Source organism: Montipora capricornis, chromosome 12 (genome assembly GCF_036669925.1).
Source record: "Montipora capricornis isolate CH-2021 chromosome 12, ASM3666992v2, whole genome shotgun sequence".
NCBI classification, from domain to species: Eukaryota; Metazoa; Cnidaria; class Anthozoa; order Scleractinia; family Acroporidae; genus Montipora; species Montipora capricornis.
The window spans coordinates 19,785,576-19,808,075 of NC_090894.1; the positions used below are offsets into that span (position 1 = coordinate 19,785,576).

The 22,500-nt window shown below is 38.3% G+C and overlaps 3 protein-coding genes across 4 annotated transcripts in view; 1 reads left to right on the forward strand and 2 right to left on the reverse strand.

Annotated features, from left to right (window-relative positions):
* Positions 1-3,325, forward strand: part of LOC138027867 (speedy protein A-like) — a 7,275-nt gene extending 3,950 nt beyond the window's left edge. The window contains exons 5-6 of the mRNA XM_068875487.1: positions 996-1,257; positions 3,251-3,325. Coding sequence (XP_068731588.1) covers positions 996-1,257; positions 3,251-3,312 — 324 coding nt within the window. The 3' untranslated portion in view covers positions 3,313-3,325. The remainder of the gene's footprint in view (positions 1-995; positions 1,258-3,250) is intronic.
* A 1,320-nt stretch (positions 3,326-4,645) lies between these two features.
* On the reverse strand, positions 4,646-9,415 carry LOC138025277 (nuclear factor NF-kappa-B p105 subunit-like). 2 transcript variants are annotated; one of them, XM_068872511.1, is made up of 6 exons: positions 8,854-9,415; positions 8,245-8,350; positions 7,810-8,044; positions 6,674-6,762; positions 5,526-5,774; positions 4,646-5,329 (listed from the first exon to the last, which is right to left on the reverse strand). In XM_068872511.1, exons 1-6 carry the CDS (start codon positions 9,261-9,263, stop codon positions 5,306-5,308), a joined length of 1,113 nt encoding a protein of 370 aa, XP_068728612.1. In that variant the 5' UTR covers positions 9,264-9,415; the 3' UTR covers positions 4,646-5,305. The 2 variants fall into 2 exon arrangements, with proteins under 2 accessions (XP_068728612.1, XP_068728611.1); XM_068872510.1 differs by having other exon boundaries at positions 5,473-5,774; positions 8,854-9,411.
* Positions 9,416-15,197: 5,782 nt separating this feature from the next.
* Positions 15,198-22,500, reverse strand: part of LOC138026393 (UPF0764 protein C16orf89 homolog) — a 10,632-nt gene continuing 3,329 nt past the window's right edge. The window contains exons 2-5 of the mRNA XM_068873735.1: positions 20,848-21,288; positions 18,609-19,032; positions 17,216-17,277; positions 15,198-16,381 (exon numbers count right to left, since the gene is read on the reverse strand). Of these exons, the coding sequence (XP_068729836.1) occupies positions 15,927-16,381; positions 17,216-17,277; positions 18,609-19,032; positions 20,848-21,288 (1,382 nt within the window). The 3' untranslated portion in view covers positions 15,198-15,926. The remainder of the gene's footprint in view (positions 16,382-17,215; positions 17,278-18,608; positions 19,033-20,847; positions 21,289-22,500) is intronic.

Consider the following 22,500-nt stretch of genomic DNA (forward strand, 5'->3'; position numbering starts at 1 on the left):
GAATATGCGGAAAAAGCATGTCTTAACAAGTGTTATTGAAATCCCAAAAGAAAATTAGGGGTAACCACGCATTTTTTGAAGATAATTAATTAACAATATTTGTAAAGAGCTTTTAAATACAAAGCAATGTATGGCGTTCTTTTCCAAATTAAAGCTTAATTATTACTGAAAAATGCGTGGTTACCCCCAATTTTCTTTTTGGATACCAAGAACACTTGCTAAGTTCTACTTTTTCCGCATAGTTTTGAACCACGCAAAAATATCCCTGTATTAATAAGCACCACCCATAGGAAATGGGAGTATCTCGAGATGCGCAGAACGTATCCGCAATAACAATAGTAGGCACCGTCCTTAAGCCACTTCTTCCCTGATAGCAGAGGTCTCTTTTCTTTTTCGTTGTACGGGAAAAGAGACCTCTTCCTCTTCTTTTATCTTCCTCTTCTTTTATTCAACCGCCGTCCACAAGCTTGGACGGCACTCTTCAAACCGCATGCTCAATGATATGTTTGCTGACTGCGATTTGAGCCCACTGTCTCTCGCGCATTTCTTTACAGTAGTTCCGCTGTTGTTAAGTGAACCTACACAACACACCTGAGGATTCGGTCGCTAAGTAACCGCCGCGCATGCTCAACACAGTGAGTTTGGACCCATGGCAGAGGTCTCTTCAGTTCCCGTACTCGTCATTTCAGCGAACGCAAAAGAAAAGAGATCTCTGATAGCAGGGAAAATAACTTGCACAGTCAATGCTTAATAATTACCGTCCAAAAAAGAAAACCATGTTTGACAAGCCTTTAGAAAAATCTGTCTGATCATCAATTCTGCTATTCATAAGATTTTGCCGCATTCTTATAACGTTTTCTTTCAAAAATTCTTGAATCGTTCGGTTGTACTTCTTCATATTGAACAGTTGACAAATATGTCGCAACCACACAATGGTTTAATCTGTTCATTAAGTCACAAAGAATTTGCTCTCCATTATGTTGTTCCCTTTTAAGATCATGTCTATAGTGGCAGACCATCCGATATGGCGGCGTACAAGGCGAAATCATCACGGAGGAGCATGGAGGGAGTACATGAGAGATGCCAATTCCCTGTGTACAAGCCCGAGAGGTCCTGGAGCTGCTCCTTTTCAGTGTACAAAATGCAAAGACCCTGAAAGTAAGGAGAATTCACCAGCAATCACCTCGGATTACTGCACCTGTTCATCCCAATCTTCATCTGAAGATGAACATTATAATTCAAGCTTTAATATGAAAGGTTAGTACAATTGAAAAGAGCAATATACTCAGATAGACTTAACACCCTGAAATTTGGTGTTCAACGGGTACAAAAACTTGGGCGGGTCATTTAAAGGGGATCATTCTTACCTAAAGGGGCTAGGTCACGCTATTTTAGGTAATTTTCTTTAATTTTGTTAATTATGAGCTCTAAACGTCAAATTGGCAGAGCAAGAGTCTTTCATTCACGGCCACATAACAACTGAGAATGATTTTCCAGCTGTATAAATGACATTTTGACATAGACTGATATAAATTTGAAAAAAGGTGGGCCGACGTTTTTCAAATTTACCCAAATTCAATCCATTTCAATCCCCTCCAGTTTTGTCCATCCATGTCCCTTCTTAGCTTCCCTGTATTTTGTTAGAGTTCTTCTACAGTTTTGAACAGTTATTTTGATATTTTGGTTAATTCTATGACCATTCGATCAGTGCTGAAATTGCCTAAAATTCCATGACCTAGCCCCTTTAATTTAGGAAATTAACGCTCCTTGAAATTAACGCGAATCGCTTAAATTCGCGTTAAGTCGCGCTAATTATGTTGAACGTTACTTTCCGCGACGTTAATTAAGTGCAGCGTTAATTTCCGCGCTATTAATTTCCATTATTTTAACCCTAATTTTGAAACCTTTCCTGACATTCAAGACGCCTAAAAAACAATAAAATAAGGTACAAGCTTATATTCTTTCCGTTAACCACTACATTATAATTAGAATTTTGAGGACTGTTTTGTTGACCAGAGGGCTAAGTTTTGTTCAGTGACTTTGCATCCAGTGTTGAATAAATTGGTTCAATGGTCACCACCAACTGTCTTAATCGCGTTAATTTCCTTTGTGTAACACTACCTCCTCCTTCGCGTTAATTTTCTTTATTCGAAAGTCGTTTTACATTAAATTTGCGTTGATTTAAGTCGCGTTAATTTCCTATTATAAGGTAATTTCAGAGTCAAAGCAAACATAGCCCAAGTCTCCCATGAAATGGTTATTGTGCCTATTGATGGTCAATCTGTAATTTAAGTTACTACTAGAGGATTGGCTTATTTCTTTGAACTAAACAGAAAAGACGATCAGCTTTTTCTTTCCACACGCAAATTGTAGCCATTGCATGGATATCATTAGTGCTTAAAGAAGAGCCCGGTACTGAGAGGATATTTGCGCCTTTTTTACCCTTTTAAAATGGCTCGAACCAGTTTTAACACTTGAAAGAAACGTTCTTATTAGGAGGATTGACACTACAACACTTTATCACTTAACAGGGAAGTTATGGTACCATATCAAACACCAAATTCGGTCATTTTTTGGACGTAAAAAGGTACCGTGGCAACGGGAAAGCCTTGCAAAAACACCCCATATTTTGGCTTTAGCTGCTCATATCCCAAAAAGGAACTCGGTGACCCCTACTTTTTATTTCTGAAACGTAATCAACATGCCAGAATGAAGCTCTCTACAAAGTTTAAAAAACTTCTGTGTAGCGGATTCAGAGCCACCTTAAATAATTGAAAATTTAAGGTAGCTCTGAATCGGCTCCACAAATTTTTTTTAAACTTTGCAAAGACTTTCATCTTGGCCTGCTGATCTCTTTTGTGCAATAAAAAAAATGGGTCACTGAGTTCGTTTTTCAGATATTAGCAACTAAAGCCAAAATATAGGCTGTTTTTGCAAGGCTGTCCTGTTACCGTGGTAACTTGTTACGTCACAAAAATGACTGCATCTTGTACAGCAATAATTGATGTTTCACATGGTTTTATAACATTGCTGTTAAGTGAGAAAGTGTTGTAGTGTCAATCTTTCTAATGACAAGGTCTCTTGAAAGTGTTGAAACTGGTTCGAGCAACCTTAATGTAAAAAAACTCCTCACGTTGTCTTGGCACAAATATAATAAAGTTTTGAATTAAAAGTGCCCTCATAATATAAAGTTTGATGACCCTTCACTGGGTTAAGACTTGAATGCTAACTCTGTGTTACATTTCAATAGATCTGAAGAATGTACTCCAGAAGAGCAATAATAAAAGGTGTTGCTTTGATAACAGGAAGTGAAGTTGAAAAGAGGATTAATATAATTGATAAGCACAGACAACAGTTCTTGCGAACTTGTCAGGTCTTTCTTTTCTTTTCTTAAGTCAATTAAAGTTTGGCAAGCAAAACTTAACAGCAATGAAGAATCTCTCAATTGTCAGAGCTTGCTGGATCAAAAATTAAAAGGCCTGAAATTAAAAATAAGCATGCAGGCATGTTCAGTAATTTGATAGTTAAAAGGGTAAAGTTTTATCATAGAAAATGAAGCATGTATTATGTATGTTTAAAAAAGTGGATCCTTGCTTGGTAGTTGTAAGATTTTTTGTTTTTCGTAATAAAAGGGTTGGTTTGTAATTGCTTCAATGTCGAAATAAAAAAGTAACCAACTAAGAGGAATCTTTGATGATTTTCACTTAACTAATCCGAGTGATCGTAATGGACACAATGTACCCATTATGTACATTGCTTTCAGAACCGTCTGTAAATGTAAAATGTAAAAACTTAAATCAGACGAAACAAGACGAAAACAGTGAATAGCCCTTTTCATGGCTAGTTTTTCTCATTTGCATTACAATATAATTTAGCATGTGAGGCAATTTTGGGCTATCTTGTAGTTTTAACCCAAAATTGCCTCGCATCTTTGTTAGATTACATTGTAATGCAAATAAGAAAAACTAACTGTGAAAAGGGTTATTCTCAACGCATAGATCTCTGAGTTCCGAGATACAATACAAACAATACATCCTTAATTGACCACTCCCCATAGGGGCTTTTCAGGGCCAATGAAACACAATCAACAAAACGACAGAACACAAAAACTACTAAGAATCCCAAATGGCTGGAGGCAAACAGTAACCAGTTGGCTATTGAAAAGTGCGGCCGAGAAGTTGAACCAGGGACTACCGGCAACAAATTCAACAAGTGGTCAGAACGAGTCTTGAACCTGGGAACTCTGGATCTCAAGGCATGTGTCCCAACCACTGGGTCGCACTGCCTATAGAGCGTTTTCAGATGACGTCACGACAGCCATGTTGGTGTTCCAAAACAAAGGAATGGCGGCCATGATGGTGTACCAAACTAATTCTCCGGGAATTTTTATGCAAATACTTTCTTTTGTTTTGGTAATCCAATAGTGCTGCTGGTCACGTGCACACATGCACACACAGCTAGATACGAGACACAGCCTTTGGGAATAAACGGAAGGGGTGAAAGTATCTTTCCGGGTTGCGATCAAGCATTCTAATGAGATCTGCGGGTAACATAATTTCTGATCATTTGTATATTTGAATTCACCGCCATGCCTGCTCACTTAAAGTTCTTCAATGATTACTTATTAAACCAAACACAACGACTGTTGACCAATCCAGGAATTTATTTTCATATAATCTTGTCTGAAATATCAAGTAATGCAGAAATACGAAAGAACAGAAAAATCTTCAAATGCGCAAAGTGTGACAGAGCTTTAATTACGGCAAACAGTAATTATTATTGCTCTTATTGCCTTACTGAAAATTTGAAAGCCCAGCAAAGACTAGTCAAGACAAAACACCGTGATGTATTTTATCCAACTAATAAAATGTCTTAGTTTCATCAACAATAACTGCATTAGGGGGCCCAAGAAAAATGTCTCATTATTCATGGAATAAAAATATTGAAAATATACTGAGCAAAACCCTCCAAAACTTCTTCTTAAAGCAGCGAATTCGCGTTAGCAATAACAATTATTATTTTAATAACAATTATTATTTTATTTAAAGTTATGAAAGAACATTTTGTTTCAATTTGCTACAAAATGCATCTGCCCAACCACCTACATTATGTGTGTTATATGCAATAATTTCTCACTGTCACTACTTTTACTCCTTATCATAGAAAAATTCACACTGCAGCAAAATGTCACACTTGACTTCTTTCCATTTTATTATTTCAAGCACAAAGTATTATAAACTAGACTTAGCTTACTAAAGCTAAAATTACAGTTTTACTTTCCAGTACTTCTTCTGCCATTTGAGAGTCAACAGTTTACCATGTCACGGATCTGTCAAGAGTGAAAAATATGTAAATAAATAAATATATATATATATATATATATATATAAAGAATTGGTTTGATTCACCAGTAGGACCTTCACTCAACTGAGTAAAACTTTCTTAAGACAATATTATTTTTATCATTCTTCACCTGAAAGAAACCTGCGAGAGCTTTGCAAAATTATGGGCAGCTTTAGTAATCACCTGAGGCGAGCAAGCAACATCTAATGGTGATTCGCCCTCGTAGTTTGTGAGCTGTGGATTGGCTCCTGCTGCCAGAAGCAGTGCTGCTACTGACTCCATGCCACGTCCCGCAGCAATGTGCAATGGTGTAATTTCGTCAAAGGTCATCACATCAGGATCAGCGTGGCACTCATGCAAAAGGCAATTGATCATGGCCAAATTGCTGTCTTCTACAGCATAATGCAAAGGAGAACGTCCACTTTTCCCATCCTTAAAAAAAATTAAAAAAAAAAACAAACCAGATTAGCGTAAATTCAGATTACCAAGAAATAATGAGCTCACATAGACCCAATAATACATTAAGGAGGCTTGAAAGGGTTTTCCACACCTACATGTAATGATGGGTTACTGGAAAAGAATAAACAACACTACCAATCCTTTCAGCTGGGAAATGTTTCAATTCCCTACAAATAATATCTTTAAGCAATTTTTTTTAAGGCATCTGTGAGTCTCCAACTGGTGCCATGGCAATAGTACAGCATTGTTAAAAGACCCTCTAAAATCTAGTTTTCGGAGAATATCTTACACTTAATGTAGTGACTTACAACTTTTTTCAAATTTCAACAACACCTAAAGTTAATTTCTCTTGGTTAATACATAGTAAGAAAAGAATTAAGAATTTATTAGTTAGTTTCTTAGTTCTTTATTCCACCAAAACTTTTTTTTTTTTCAAAAGAATGCAATGAGACAAAACTTCCTTGTATGCAAAAAATCAGGGAAGGGCACCAATTATTTGAGATAATGCAAAACATTTTCAACAAAATGTATGACCTGTGTCCTCAAATTTAGAAACACATTTCTACTTCTAGACACCTGTTTTGATTCATCAGTCAATTTGAGCTGCCAGCTTATGTATTGCATGTGTAGTTTGTGCACGAGCTTAGCTGAAACCCTTTTTGAGCCTCCTTAACTGATCCCTGCTCCATCTTCTTTAATGATCAAAATCATAATATGCACAAAATCATTTAAATTTAAATAAACAAAAGATTTTCCCATAATCAGAACCTTCTGAAGTTTTGATTCTGAATGAAAATTGACAAAGGAAGAGGGGAGGGTTTGCTCAGACAAGCAAGCTAACAGTACATTTTCATACACAAAATGGAAATTACCTGTACATTGATGTCAGCTCCCAGAGAAACCAAATAATTTACAATTTGTATGTTATTTTGGAACACAGCGATGTGTAAAGCAGTGAAACCTAAAAACACAAGAAACAACCCAATCCAAATGAGAAAACCAAAAACTTCAAACAAGAAGCAACAATGTTAGTCTTGAAGAAACACAAATGCTTAGAGAGAAAGGTTTTTGTGCTGTTGGTCAAACTTATTATTGATAGCGTAATGTAAAAAGAACACTTTTATGCCTCAATCAATTCCAGCGGTGCCCATCCCGAAGTGAACATGGCTATTTCGATCCCGAGGGCGGGGCATTTGCCTTCTTTCTTCGTCCCCACCCCGAGCATTTAGACAGCTTATGTGTCCCCACCCCAGGGGAATTTGCCCATTTTTAGAAAAAAAAAAATGCTAATGCCCGGGCGTTAGCACGGGGGAGGGGGATGGGCACTTCTGGAATTGCCTGATGCATTACTCTAAAGAGCTCTCACATTCCCACACACTCAGTCAGGTTACCTTTATAGGATGATGGCATACTCTTATTTCTCGTTTTAATATTCACAAATAAATATTGGGCAGGATGTAAGGATGTGCAGTTTTTTTATTTATAGGAAAAAAGAAGGAATGGATTCTTGAGAAAAATTAGAAGAAGGATATACCGAATACTAGGAAACAACATTCTGTTATAGGCAATTGCATCACAGCAGAAACAAGATGGCCTGTGTTCCAAGTTTGAAACAGATGTGCCCTTGAGTGTATGTTCAATAATAATAATTGGTATTGAACAAAAACTCAGTAGAATTCCTAGAATGAAACATTAGCCCTGATGATTCAGCAGTTAGTCTGTTGGGGGAAAACGCCTGGAAACACAAAAGCTGAAGGAAGCAAGTCTTAACATTTCCCTTTCCTTTTCAATACCACGGGGAAACCCCCAACAAAACACAATACTAAATTCTTATTGTTTTCCAAAAAAGGGAAATATTGACATTTTTTCCCTTTGAAAGCACATTCCAATTATTGGTTTTCGAATTCCAGTTGTGGGGGAACACCCTGTTTTTAGAGTCATCGATCAAAACGCTCGATGTTGACAAATAAATTATGAATATCAAGTAGGAAAATTTTCTTTTACCCACCTTGGAAATCTCTTTCGTGTAACATGTTATTTACTCTGTCTTTTATTTCATCGCTCCATCTTTTTTCTAGCAGGGGCCTCACTATTTCCTTAACACAATCAAAATCTCCCAGTTCGCAAGCTAAATGCAAAGCCGTTCGTCCCTTTCGGTCTTGAATGTCTGGTGATGCTCCAGCTTCCAGTAAACGGCGCAGTGTTGCAGGCTGACGAGTTATTGCTGCTAGATGAAGAGGTGCCTAAAAAAAAAAAGATCTTTCGTCCGTCTTAATATTCTCATTAAGATCCACAAACGCAACAAAAAAGTCTAGTAAGAATCAGACAAGATTATTGAAAAAATGCTTACGTAGCTTTGCTTTCGAGAACGATCGAGGCGGAGTGAACGAACCAAATCAGACATCACAGTATTTCATACTCTCGCTTCACTCCTTAAGCTTACCTGTCTAAGATCGTTGTAGATCTCCAGGCATTCTAAGCACGGTGCAACAGCGATAATGGCGTCTGTCTCCATCGGTTTCATATTGACAATCGACAGATGCAGTGCCCTAAACACACGAACACATGTAAAATTTAGCCACAAAATGAAATTATGTGCATCATTGTTGTCTGTCGTACTTTCCAGGGAATTTTTATGAATACAACGCCTCGACTAAATTTTCAATATTTTAAAATAGAAACATGAAGTTTGACTTTAGGATACAGCTCCGATTTAAGAATTACAGATATTTCTTTCACATCAACCTCATGCATACGCATTCAACGTGCCCCCTGTTGGTCTCGTGATATAATTTTACCGACTTGAACTGGTTATTCTCTCAAGAGAAGGAGAACTAGAAACCAATTCTTTCTTTTCAGTTTAAAACAGTTCAAACTAGCAAGGAAGGGTTATTTAAGCTTTTAACTCATCAAACGACAAATCATGACAACATGCACGGTTAGATATACAACAATTTCCTGCAGAAAGAAATAGCGAAGGTTCATAGGAGCGAGGCGCAACGAACTGAAAATAGGCTTTGGTTTCAAAAGAACTTAATAGATTCTATCTTACGTGTCCCCATCGTCGTCTTGCAAGAAAAGAAGTTTCCTGACGTGATCTTGAGCCAGTAAGTATCTCACATCGTTCCGCTGGGCATAATTGAGATAAAGTTCTTCGTTTCGGGAAAGCGTTTCAAGTGATGGATTAGGCGAGGGATGTCTAAAGTTCGTTTCTGGATCGTCGATGGTTAAATTTTGCGTCTTCTCCTCAACGCTCCGAATTTCACTCACAGCGTCTATTTCCATACTTCGAGAACGAAGTTCATCATCATCGGCAAACCCTGAATCACACTGATCGATACCCGAGTCAGCTAACACTGCCTTTCCTCCCATTTTACTGCCGAAAGAAAGATTGTGTTCCACTAGTTCCCTACGTTGGGCTCCTCGAGGAATGAGTCTTCGTTGCTTTTGGGACGAATCCATTCCTTTAACGATAATTTTCCACGTAGAAAATACTAATCAATAAGCCGTTTGGCGGGTACAAAGTACAGAAAACTTTGACGCCCTTTTCGTTCTTGGAGTAAATCGTAGAGACCAATAATGGCGGATCGTCGCGTATATACTTTATGTTGATTGCGAAGGGAAATTTCCCTTTTTTATTCACGTGATACAAATTGACTAATCAGCGACGGTTTAAGAACAAACGTGACATAACATTGGCCAATCAGCGAAAGTGTCTTACATAATTTTTTGGGAAAAAAACCTGGGGGCACCCCGGTAATGCGTTGAGACATGCAGGAATGACGAGTGCCAATTAGGCTTTATTATTCATTAGGGGATTCCCCAGACACGATATGGTGAAATTGCGTAAATACGGAGACTTTACGCAAGTGAAATATAATCTACGTGGATGATTCTTCATAATGAATGAAGGGGTAGTTTCTAAAGAAACTGTGATGCTGCGTCGGTGGGGAAGTAGTATACAAAAATTTGGTTTTATCAACGGAGTTGATAATGTAAATTGGCCACCGTACAGAGATTCTAAAAGCTGACGTTTCGAGCGTTAGCCCTTCGTCAGAGCGAATCCGGATTCGCTCTGACGAAACGTCAGCTTTTAGAATCTCTGTACGGTGGCCAATTTACATTATCAACTCCGTTGATAAAACCAAATTTTTGATTCTTCATAATGTCGCGTACCAAGAAAAATCTTCTTAAAATCGCGAATAAGACAGTGATATGTTAATTAATACTCTCACAAGGGGGTATTTTTTTAGGGGATGCGGAAAAAATCAATATTGGTCACCAATGAACCCTACACGAAAACATGTAATTTGTCTGTCAAGATGGTTCGAAACAGGTCTTCTGTCATTGTCATATACCTCTGGTCATATACTAACAGAATCTACCATTGCCATGTTTCGTACGTGACCTCTGTTGAGTCATTCACGGTAGTTCACATGAACTGAGATGAGAGACGCCTTGAGAGACATGTTGTAATCATTTGTCCAGGTCACTGCCAATCAGAGGTTGGTTCGTTGGAAAATGAAAAGCTGCCTGTCAAATTTGTAACACGTGTTCACGTTCGGGTCGCCTGGACGTTTTCAAATGCGAATTGTTGCAATAGCGAGCGCTAGAGCAAATCGTTCCGTCTAAACTAACTCGAACTTTATGACAGGTTTTTAACATCATAGAAAAATCAACGACCACGGAAGTCTTGAAGTTAGAAAACAAAATGTGAAAGAGAAGAATTGTAGAGCTACCATGTAACAGCAATGAACTTCATTTATACTTTATCAAAGTCAAACAAAGAGCCAAGAATCGTAGGGTTATGGATTCCTGGAATCGTTGATTTCGTCACCAACTTTTTGTTGCCATCTCATCTCATGGTCAACTGATAAAACCTAGAGGCGGATCCAGAAATTCCAGAAAGAGGGGGCCGAAGAAATTGCGGTGAGAGCGCACCCAGAGGAGGCGGTTCGTTGACTGATGTCCACGACATTATAAAAGCAGAAATCTCGATTCACGCAATACAACTTTAAAGGACCACACGTCACGGTTAATTCACAAATCTCGGTTGTATTTCTTTAGTTTTCCCGATTCACGCTCTTTTTTGGGATCAATTCACGGATCACGCGAAACCGCTTGCAGACCCTGCACACCATGCGAATCATTTCTTAAAACAAATATCGCAACTCGAAATATGGTTGGAAAGTTTTAAAACAAAATAATACTACAAGGCTGGTTGTACGGCTGTGAGGATATATATATTTTTGACGGTTTTGATGATTTGATGATTTGTTTGCTTTCACTTTGAATTCTTGAATAATGATTGACGCTTTGTAGAATTGCCTTACTTTGCATACAGCTTATTCAGTTGTAATTAAGAACCTATTGAAATAGATAAATGTTGTACATTTTGACCTTCTTCTCCTGCACCTGAAGTCATTTGACTGGGAAACACATTTCAGTGATCACGTCATAGGCGCATAAATAGTACGGTTGCAAATTCGAGAGGGTGTGGGATCTGTGATTGTGAAGTATTTCTGGCTTGTATTCATGGGGGATTGTCTACTTTTATTCCCATTAAAAATATTGACAATCTCCCCGATCTTTTTATCCGCCCCCTTTTTTGCCGCTGGTGGCCATTTTCCGCCCCTTCCGGATAACTTTTCAAAATGATGAAATATAACGCAGTGGACTGAACCAAGGGACTGTCATCTCTTACCAAGGTCAACCGAAAGGTCAACCAAGGTCGCTCGTGGGTCTTCATTATGGTAAATTAACCAAGTGAGCTGACGTTTCGGCAAAGCTTAATATTAGAGGAAGTCAATCTTGAAAGACAAACATAAGCAAAAGAAACTTTCACCAAAAAGTTGAAAAAATAAAACCAAAGTTTACGATAATCCTGGATTAGATTAACCGGCTTTCGAACAACCGGGCCCTGCTGACTACATAAACGAAACGAAAATCCTTTAAAAACAGCGAAACCAATAGAAATGAAGAGTATAAGTTTCGTAACATATATTTCTTCGCATGTTCTAGGCTTGGCTCGAACGTCGGATGGGGGACGGATGGTCCAGAGCTTCCAGTGACTGGCTAATCGTTAGGTAGTTTTTAATTAAGCTCGAGATGTTAGGGAGTTTATTAAGCGAGCTCAGGACAACAGCAACGAAAACGTTACTACAAAATGAAACGTAGCGCTATTGAACGTATTTCGCGATTGTTTCATCTTGTTTAAGTTGTACAATACCAGCTAACTATCCTGTAACTGGATGGGGACGAACGAGTGTAAAGTAAAGATAGCAAATGAATGGTTGTTGTCAGGGTGGCTTAGCAGTTAACAACCACGCCACCCACCTCTGCCACCCCGGGTCTAACCCTGACCTCACGGACGTATGTGGGCTGAATTTCAGTCGATCTCAATCTGACTCCGAGGGTTTTTCTCCGGGTAATCCGGTTTTCCTCCCTCATGAAAATCGACTCTGGATCAATAAAAGCCGGGCGGATACCCTCGTCATGATAAGGATAACCTCTGGTATCTCTCCCTTTCATTGTACTGAAAGAATAAAGTTGGTATTATTATTGTTGTTGTTGCTGTATGCTCACGTTTTCGTCAAAACCTAAAATTTGGTGATTTCACGTTGTGGTTTTGCGAACCTTTTACGGCCAAGAAATGCGTACTGCGCGAAATTCGTACTGTGCGATTAGTTTTCCTTTGTAACCAATAATCATTCCTGCCTTGTGGTGTTGTCGCTGGAGTACAATGGAAATGTGATAGTGTTGCCTTCCGCGGATCAAAAACGTCTTGTACTTTTGAGCTCCTCAATAATCATAAGCAAGTCAGATCGAGTGAAACCTATCGCCTTATACGATCCGCAGACTACTCTTAATGATATATTGTACATGCTGATAAATTAAGTCTGAAATTTCTCGTTGCGGGTGGCCGTGATTCTACAAACTTAAGTAGAAAGGCTGGAGCAAGAAGTTGTTTCTCGAATTGGTAGCTGCCATGTACTCGCCTCAGCATAACTTGAGCCCTTGCGATCCGCCTCATTCTTTTGTTATATCTTTTGGAAACTGAAAAAGGCAAAACACAAGACCAGTTTCGTGCTTTGAAATGTCATCGTTTCAAATATCGAAAAGGTTTGGGGCTTTCGCCGTACTTACTAAAGGAAAGCGCTGTCGGAGTTAACCTGCCAGGCCGTCCAAGTGAATAGACAAAAAAATATTGCCAAGGTTTCGTTCCTCTGAAACGTTTTTTCGCCATTTCATCTGCAGCAACGTTTAGAGTGGATGCAAGAGTTAAAATTTGACCATCTCTTCTAAATGTTTGATCCAAATGTTGTATTTGGGATTTTGTAAGCGCAAGCTACAGTTTAAGTTATTGAAATCACTCATTTGAAATCGAAAAAGAGTAAGGCTGCCTACAGGGGCGTGTCCAGGGGGGGGGGCCTCTGGGGTACCCGTGACCCCATCTTTGTGACAGTCAACAACATAATACAAACTGGAACAGAGCAATTTATGTTACCTGGAACTGACTTCATCTATGTAGTTATTTTGTGGGCTTGTCCCTACCCCTGCACTTACTGCTCATCTGAAACGTAAGTATTCTGGGTGTGAGAGAGAGTGTGATCCCCCCTTCGCCCAAGGCTAGACAGTCCCCCTTGAACTTCTTAGCTCTGTGAGAGGTTGGGAATCCGCCAAGGAGGTAATCTTCCTTAATTTCCCTTTTTTAATAGTCCTGAGGGCCACGCACGAAAATGAAGTGCGTGGTTTCAAGTAGTGGAAGTATTTTCGTATTCGATTCATCTCAGGAGGGAAAGTCCCGCTACTACATCAGCAGTGACATTAAACACGCTTGACCGACCGAGCGAGAAACTGAAACCCTTGCAACGCATTATTCAACATGATGACACTGTAAAAAAAACCGAAAGCTCAAAGCCATGTAACCATAATTATTGGGAAAGATTTCTTGAAATGCGTAACTTGAACGGACCTTTACAGAGGGGTCACGTTTAAAACATGGAACTGACTAGAGGCAAGCGTTATAAAATGCCACGAGAATTCAAAGTTGACATTTCTATAATTTTTCACCAATGCCAATGTAACCGTGTTTTAAAAAATTTGGTTTTATCAACGGAGTTGATAATGTAAATTGGCCACCGTACAGAGATTCTAGCTTTTAGATTCTCTGTACACCAAATTGTTGTATACTACTTCCCCACCGATGCAGCACCACAGCTTCTTGGGAAACTACCCCCTTCATTCATCAACCATGTTTTAAGCAAAGCAACGCGGCACCGTTCTGCAGAGCCTTGCTGGGGTTTAGCGAACCAGTAGTTCATTTCTTAACTTGAACACGTTCTCAAACCGTCGAACAAGAAACGCTTTCTAATCTGACTCTGTCATCAGTTCACTGTCACAGATTATACACTCAGTTGAACACACCTACCCTTTCATTTTCATTTATTTTCTTTTCGGTAAAGTGGCTTTGTTACTCACATTAATTTAACTGCTACAGCACACCCAAGCCAATCATAAAAGCCCGTGACAAAAGGGGCACTTGGCCCTTGCAAAAGACTTCAATATCTGTAAAAACTATTAAAACTATATTTTCTTCCTCGTTTTATGAGACTAAAATGTCATCTACAAAAGGAGAACCAGTAAGACTACAGCTTTCTAGTTTATACAGCGACCACTTATTCAAATAAATCGTATTATTTCTATATGCGATCTAACAATATGCACCTTGCAAAATTTTCACTTTTTACTGGCAAAACAAATTCAAATAACATCAATATTTATTCTCATCTTTAGGGAAAAATAATATGTGGTTTATTTTAAGAACTTCAAAACTACTGCTTGCTTTTTTTCTTGTACATTTCCTTGATAATCAATCTTAGGAAAACATCAACTTGCAATTTAGGCAATAGAGGACTTTCTTCCGTGTTTGCATAGCCTCATCTAAACACTCGGGAGTTGGGAGAATTCTCGACAGTTATGCAAACTCTCGACTACACCTCGGGTTTGAGTAATTGTCTCGAATTCTCTTAAATCCCGAGTGTTTAGATGAGGCTATGCAAACACGGAAGAAAGTCCTGTATTGCTCTTATAAAATACTTCTCAAAAATAAATTGACAAGCAAAGGAAAATGCTGTTTGTGTTTACTTCTTGATTGAAACAGATTTTCTTGATACACGCTCATATTTCTTACCAGCCAATCAAAACGCGCATCTGACAACACATAACCAATCAAAATTCGTGATGTCACAGTCGTGTTTACATACTGTCATCTAAACACAGCTATTGACCAATGAGAGTGCACGTACTGTCTTAATTATTTTATGAATTAAGTTTTAAATTCAGATAAAAACAAAAGGCATCACCTCGAGGCTCCGGGGAATAAACTCATACAAATCCTTTTTTTATTTTTTATTTTAATATATTGAAATTGGTCTATTACATAAGCAATTATTGCAAATTCTCTGTGCTAATTGGTTGCACTAGAGGTGATTATTGCTAAGCGTTTTTTTTCAAAATGGTTGCAAGCTGTTTTGTCACTTGCAGCTAAATTACAGGAACAGCACCGACCAGCAGTCTGGTGAAAACGTAGGTTTGGTGTTGGGGCTCTCATTCTTGCGGGCTCAAATTTGTAATGTCTGTTCAAGTAAATGACTGGAACTAGGTCAGAGCCATTCCTGTATTTAGCCCCTCCTTAATTTGTCGAGGTGACAGACAAAGAAATTAATTGTTTTAAAGAAAATGCATATTTTTCAAATAATCCCCTATGTATTTATACAAAAACAATAATTTTATTCACTTCAGGCTCTTTGAATGTCACCTTGAATATTCACTTTGCCTTCAGAGAATAATAATTATGCAGAATTAGTCGTGGAAAGGTCATTGTTTTATCAACCTTGTACTCAAGGTTCCTAATGCTAACCTTTCATAGGCCTATAAATAATGTGAAATGTAGACACTCTCTGTTGACTTTGAAACTACCTAGTTTACTGTAACGTGACCTTGGTCTCTCTCTTGACGACACAAGAGAACCGAGAAGAAGCTCAGATTAGCCAGCCTGTGATGATGACTGTGAGTTCCTGTTCTTCAAACTTTATCTGCCTCCATTTGTCTAAGAAGAATCCTTTAAATAATATGTGTTCTTTTCTTGGTGCCACTCAATGCTGCTTCAACTGGGTAAAGTGTTTTTTTGATGCCCTTCAAAAACACCACTGAGAACACAAGAAATAAACTACACACACAAAGGACTGCCACACCCCAGGGAAATGACCCTGATGGTTCCCGTAAAAGAACTTCTCTTGCACCACTGTCCAGCATTGCCGCTCTGCGCATCGATCTGAGATGTGCTGTTTGTGATACATCTTGTTTCAGCAGCTGCAGCTGTCTCTCTTGTTGTGCAATGAAATCACCTAAGTTTCCATTTTTATACACTTCTGGGTCTGTACTTGGTTCATTATCTTGCATTTTCTTGTTTATTGCCAAGTTTTGGACAGGCTGTTGACCACGAGCATATGGCAACCACCGTAAATATAAGCCCAACAAACCCGTTGCTACACCAGTCAAATGAGACAAACAACCATCTGAAAACATAATACAATAAAATGTGCTGAACCCATAAATATATAACAATATACAACACACAAAAAAGAACACATTGTAAGACATAATCTCCATTAAAACACTTCCCCAAAATGGGATAAACCTGTGGGGTGTTAAGTTCAAAGGTACATACAAGTCTTATCTTAGAATGCTATTAATACATGCAATTAAAATTATTTTTTTAAATATCTCTTAGGTATATACTATTTAAAGTGTGTTGAAACATGTTTCAAATGCAGAAAGAGGAATGCTAAGATTTCAATCATCATAGTTATGAACATTAATAAGCATTGTATTACATGGCTCGTGTTTCTGGCCGATACAAGGTGTGCTCTCATTGGCTAAGAGTAGCTGAGCGCTAGGGTATTATTCTCTCGTAATTTTACCCACAGGCCAACTACAGATTATGCAATTAGTTTTTTCTTCCTTGGAACCATTGTTAGCCATATAATAAACAACTTAATAACCTCAACTGTTTGGTTGTTACAGCAATATCTCAAACATCGGTCTAGCTGAGATTTTGCTGTAACGACCCTCACTCTCAGTTAGTAGTTAGAAATAAATTAAAACCTAAAGGATGGAAAATTTCAGAGGCTTGAATGTGAAATGAACCCTTGACCTCTGTGATGCTAGTACAGTACTCTTCCAATAATTGGGCTGTCACGCAACTGGAATTAGCTGGTCAAATGGCCAGATGGAGGTCATCTGGAGGTCATTTTATGAGAACAGATAGGAAAAACTTGTCTTTTCCCCAGAGGCCAATTATCTTTTGCTGTAGTTAAGAATGTAAAAGATATATCTTGATCTGCACACACCGTTAAGTTCCTTTTCCACCAACAGGGATCGCATTGTCCTCTTATTCACAGACAAAGGTCTTCTAATAAGATAAAACAAAATAACGATTATAACAATAATGAGTGAGACAAAAAAAAAGGAAGGTGCCACTTGCAGTGATATATGATGCCTGTTTACCCACTGAATCCAGATAAGACTACTGCAGGTGTGACGTAATGATTTTGATAACCAGACACAAATCCAACACAGATGTGAAGATGTGATGTAAAGACCAGGAATCAGTCCCAGAATCCTGCTCTCTCACCACATCACCCTTCTCCCTGAATTAACCCATTGACCCCTGGGAGTGAGACTTCATAACAGATTTTACTCTGTCCAACGCCAGACGATTTTACTTGTCAATAACTGGTGGGGGGAGGGGGTACGCCAGTGAAGAGTCAATGGGTTAAAACAGAAGCTCACAATTCTTAAATTGAACAATGACAACAATACCCTGCGAGCAGAGTCTCTTTCGATCTTCCTAGATAAGTCGGGAAGAGGAAAGTAGACTCTGCCAGCCTGCTCGACTTTCTTTGATTTGCCGCTCATCCAAAGAAATGGATGAGTCAGTCCAGTTTCAACTTGCCAAACCTGTTTTTTTAATTTGTGCGCATGATCACTCGCCACGCGTCATCAATATTTTTTAAATTTACAACAGTGTGACAATTTTTAACTGTCTAAATTCCCATGAGTGTTTCCTCCGTATGTCGGTTACAGAAGCTAGTTTACCAGAATCTGCAGAATTGAGAAACCTATTAATTTTTTCAGTAAAAATTGAAATCATGGTAATTTAAAAACTTGAACTATCTTGAGGATGATTCCTTGGTTGTCGTGTGTTTGCCAGAGTTGTTTGAAAATATCCGCTACTGTTTGTTTTGGTTTTGTGGTAACTAGTCACGCGTGACTGACTCCCGAATACGTTTGAATTTTTAAGGCATGCTCAACACGAAATGTCGAGCCGGCTGGCAGGGTCTATTTCTTCTTCCTGACTTATCTAGGAAGATCGAAAGAGACTCTGCTCGCAGGGTATGACAACAATGGCATTATTTTCAAAAGTTCTAAATCTACCGATGGTAAATCATCAATATAACATCCAACAACAAAAGACCAGAATGACTTTAAAATACATACAGTACATCAATGACTGCATTATTGATGAATATCAGACATGAATTCTAATCACACATGGAAGATGCAATGTTCAAGAAAAATCTCTAGTCACATCACAGAAGGAAGCTGGGTTCTAGAACCCTTGCAAAATATTATCTGGAGCAATAATTGTTGCCATATTTCTTGGTCCCATAATTTGTTGATACCACTCAAGTGGGGTGCAAAAAAAATAACGTTTATAACACTTATTCATCTCTTACAAACCTCAGTTTTTTGGAGTATTCATTACCAAGGCTTGGTGTAACATCATCAAAAGAACCCCCTTCCTTTTTTATGTCATCCATAACCTCCTTTGACTGGTCATTTCCATCAAACTTCTTATAATAATAATTATTGTCATCTTCGTTCCCTGGTTCCTGTTGACTGAAACACCCATCTTTTCTCTGCCAAGTCAGAATCGCCTTTAACCGCTCATGGCTCAAGAATTGTTGGTAACCAATAGAGCCACATACCATTGCTTGCTCCATGTATAAATCTCTATTTACGACAGAAATCTTATTTGACTGTCCTTTATGTTCCCTTGCTATCATCTCTGGGTACATGTCAGAACAGATGCGGTTGTAAACTTGCTCAAGTCCTCCCTTAATGTTTGACTGTTCTAATCGCTTTGAAAGTATTGGAGTGCAGCCTGGAGATACATCACAAAGACATCATCATCATCATCATCATCACTTCCCAACTTAGCCATCTCAAAGGATGACTTTGATTTTCTTCATTTCTTAAGGCCTTTACTTCCAAGTTGACTCTGTGCTACCATCTAGAAGACATCTGCTCTTTCCATTTTACTTTTAATTACCACCCCCCAGCCCACCTTAGTCACTTGAGTGCTTTCCATTTGATAGGGAAAAATTCATGGGAGTTTTCCACTAAATGGAAGAGTGAAAACTTTACACATTCAACCAAACAGCACAAAATACAAGGTTTGAGGGCAATGTGGCCCAGTGGTTAGGGTGCTTGCTTGCCTTGAGACTAGAGATCCCAGGTTCAAAACCTCTTTTGATCAATCACTGCATTATTTTATCGTGGTAGTCTAGCTGGTTAACTTGAAGCTGCACTTGTAAATAGCCCACTGTTTTGCCTCCAGCCAGTTGGGATTCTTGTTGTTGTTCTATTCTGTTGTTTCATCGATTGTCTTTCAACGGCCCAGAAAAGCCTCTTTATAGTCCGGTAGCAGAGACCGGAAAATCAGAGCTTCGTTTAACCCGAGTTAAAAAAAAGAATTTATGTTAGTTCCTCAAGGATTCATTGTAGAATTTTTTCTGATAAATGCTGTTTTATGTGTAAAGTTTTTACATTTCCATTTAGTGGAAAATTTCCAAGAATTTTTCCCTGTCAAATGGAAAGCACTCCAGTGACTAAGGTGGGCTGGGGGTGGTAATTAAAAGTAAAATGGAAAGAGCATATGTCTTTTAGATGGTAGCACAGAGTCAACTTGAAAGTAAAGGCCTTAAGAAATGAAGAAAATCAAAATCATCCTTTGAGATGGCTAAAGAGCAAAATACCTGTTAAAGTTGGAGTGAACGTTTTAGACAGCCAAATGTTAAAAGGTTTGTGATAAGAGAGGCTGTGAATCAAATTGTATTCTTGTTTGTAAAAAGAAAAGGATTTTTCATATGTTCAAGGGTTTCTTGTAAGGATTTTTCTTGTCATGTGATAAGTCACATGACATCGCTTTATGGTACAATTAAACCCATGAAGCACATATTTTGTACTGACTGGGTATCAATAGACCGCAAATGTTGATAAGGGTGTAAGAAAAGGAGCAAAGAAATGTCATCCACTTTGAAGCCTCGTTTTCATGGTGATGAAATAGTAACGTAGCAAAACCCTCTTTTATCTCAGATCGTATACTACCTTTCGACTTTACAATGAAGCGAGCCTTGCTCAGGCGCTATTGATCTTTCCAACTCGTGGGTTGAACAAAGCTCCGATTTTCCGTTCTCTTCTACTGGACTATTATGGGAAGAGTCAATTCTGTATACATTTCTTATATTTGTATACTTATAATGACATTTTATCAAAAAAGCATGATTAACAGTATCATTAAAAAAAATAATATGTAGTGATGTTAATATTCCAGTCATTTCATTTATTATATTAAACAAAAGAAATACAGCAGAATTTTCTTCTTTTTTCCTGAAAAATATTTCCAGTGGAAAACACTATTCAGATTTATTGTTGTCAAACACAAAAAAAATCATTCTTCCATTTGAAAGGAAAGCACTTTAAGGCTCTCTATTGATCCCCTCACTGTGAAAGGGAAGATATATTGGATGGAAGAAGAGAAACTAAGAGGTTCATTTTGTTCACCACCACCTCCACTACCACTACCACTACCACTACCACTACTACTACTACTACTATTATTATTATTGTAGGTCTGGAAGGTTAGGTGATAATCCCATAGGAAAAATTGCAACTTATGGAAATGATTGATTGGTACCTTGTATTTCTCCAAGCAGCAGAAACAGTGCTTGATGTGTTAAGGTGTAGCCTGTGGCTCCTTCGCTACTGATTAATCTCCAACACTCATCGGACACTTGGCAGGGCTGACCTGTGTTCACGCTTGTTCCTGTACCTGTTATCTCAACCATGCACTTGTCACTTTGTGTTTCATCAAAACTGATGACATTCCGCCTTTCCAGAGGATCATAATGATGCTTTTGCAGCTTTTTATTGGTAAAAGGCTTGAAGTTTATCCAAGGATTAGACACTTCTTTTTTGAATTTCTTAAAGTATTCAGGTTCAGATTTCATAAGAAATGGCAATGAATCCTGACCAATGATGGTTGCTTTGTTGTAAAGCCCCCTCACTTGCCTGAGCACACTGTCTTCTAAGCTTAGTCGACCATCCTGAACATCATGTAACAGGGAAAGGAAAGCTCCTATGGAAACAGATGAAACAAAAATAATGAACAATAGAGGAAGTTCTTCAGAAATTATCTGGAAAAAACATGATCAAGGCTTAAGAGAACTCACCTGAAGTCCAGAGGCCCAGGGTGCATTAATAATATACGTTAATACATGAGCTACTAGAGTTAACAAGAAAACGTTTGCTCATCTTCTGTAACCTCAATAAATTTTCTTTTTCCCTTGTTTTACCATGATTATGAAAAAAGAAAGCCTGCAAATATTTTTTTGCTGTAAAAAGCCTGTCATATGTCAGGCCAGGGACAAGGTTTGACCTGTCACCCTGGTTGGACAAAAAAAAAATCTCCCCCTTTATTTAATGGGTTGCCTCTGGCAGACCACTTTACAAATGGCCTGGCATCAGTCATTTTCATTGTCTCGTTTTTCAAATCTTTTGCATTGTCCATAGCCGTTAGCAGCCAAAACATAGTAGCCTGCTATTTGATTGACAGGAAAATCCTTGTTTTTTGTGATTATTTTAACATTCGTCAGACCTGAAACTACATGTATTTCTTTTCTAACATGATCAGAATCATGTGTAAGGTCTTATGAAGTAAAATCACTTAACATTATGTCAAGATTCATGTGAGAAGACACCACTATGTTGTTATTCACATTATTCGGTCACTTTCGGAGGAATTTTAAAAAAATCTTCCAAGATTCCATTCAAATGTCTGAGGTTCCACGGGGAAATAACTGCTCTTCTACAAGACGAAGTACACTCTGACCTCTATTAAGCCGCCACCCTCGGGACTTTGAAAAGTGGCCGCTTATCAGAGGTACAATATAAATTGGATAGGAAGGCAGTAAACATGATTTTATTGACTCTATATAGCAAAATGCTTTTGAAAATTGAACATATATGAAGATAAATCCAAAATTCAATGTATCAAAACATCAAGTACATTTCCAGCCTGCCATGCATAGTTCTAGCTCTAACACAGCAAGCGCTTTCGTGGCAAAGTGAACTCCAGGTGGACGGTCCATCGTCGTGGGAGCATCGTGTGAAACGCTTTGGGAAATTGATAACTCAGAAACGATGTACTGCACAGACTTAAATATTGGAAAGGCGGTTTTACATTACTTGTCTTTAATAATAACATTTTAGCAAAAGCCACTGGGATTTGCAAATTCTTTTGATGGTACATAAGATTACGTTCGGGTACTCCACTCTCATTCACATCTGC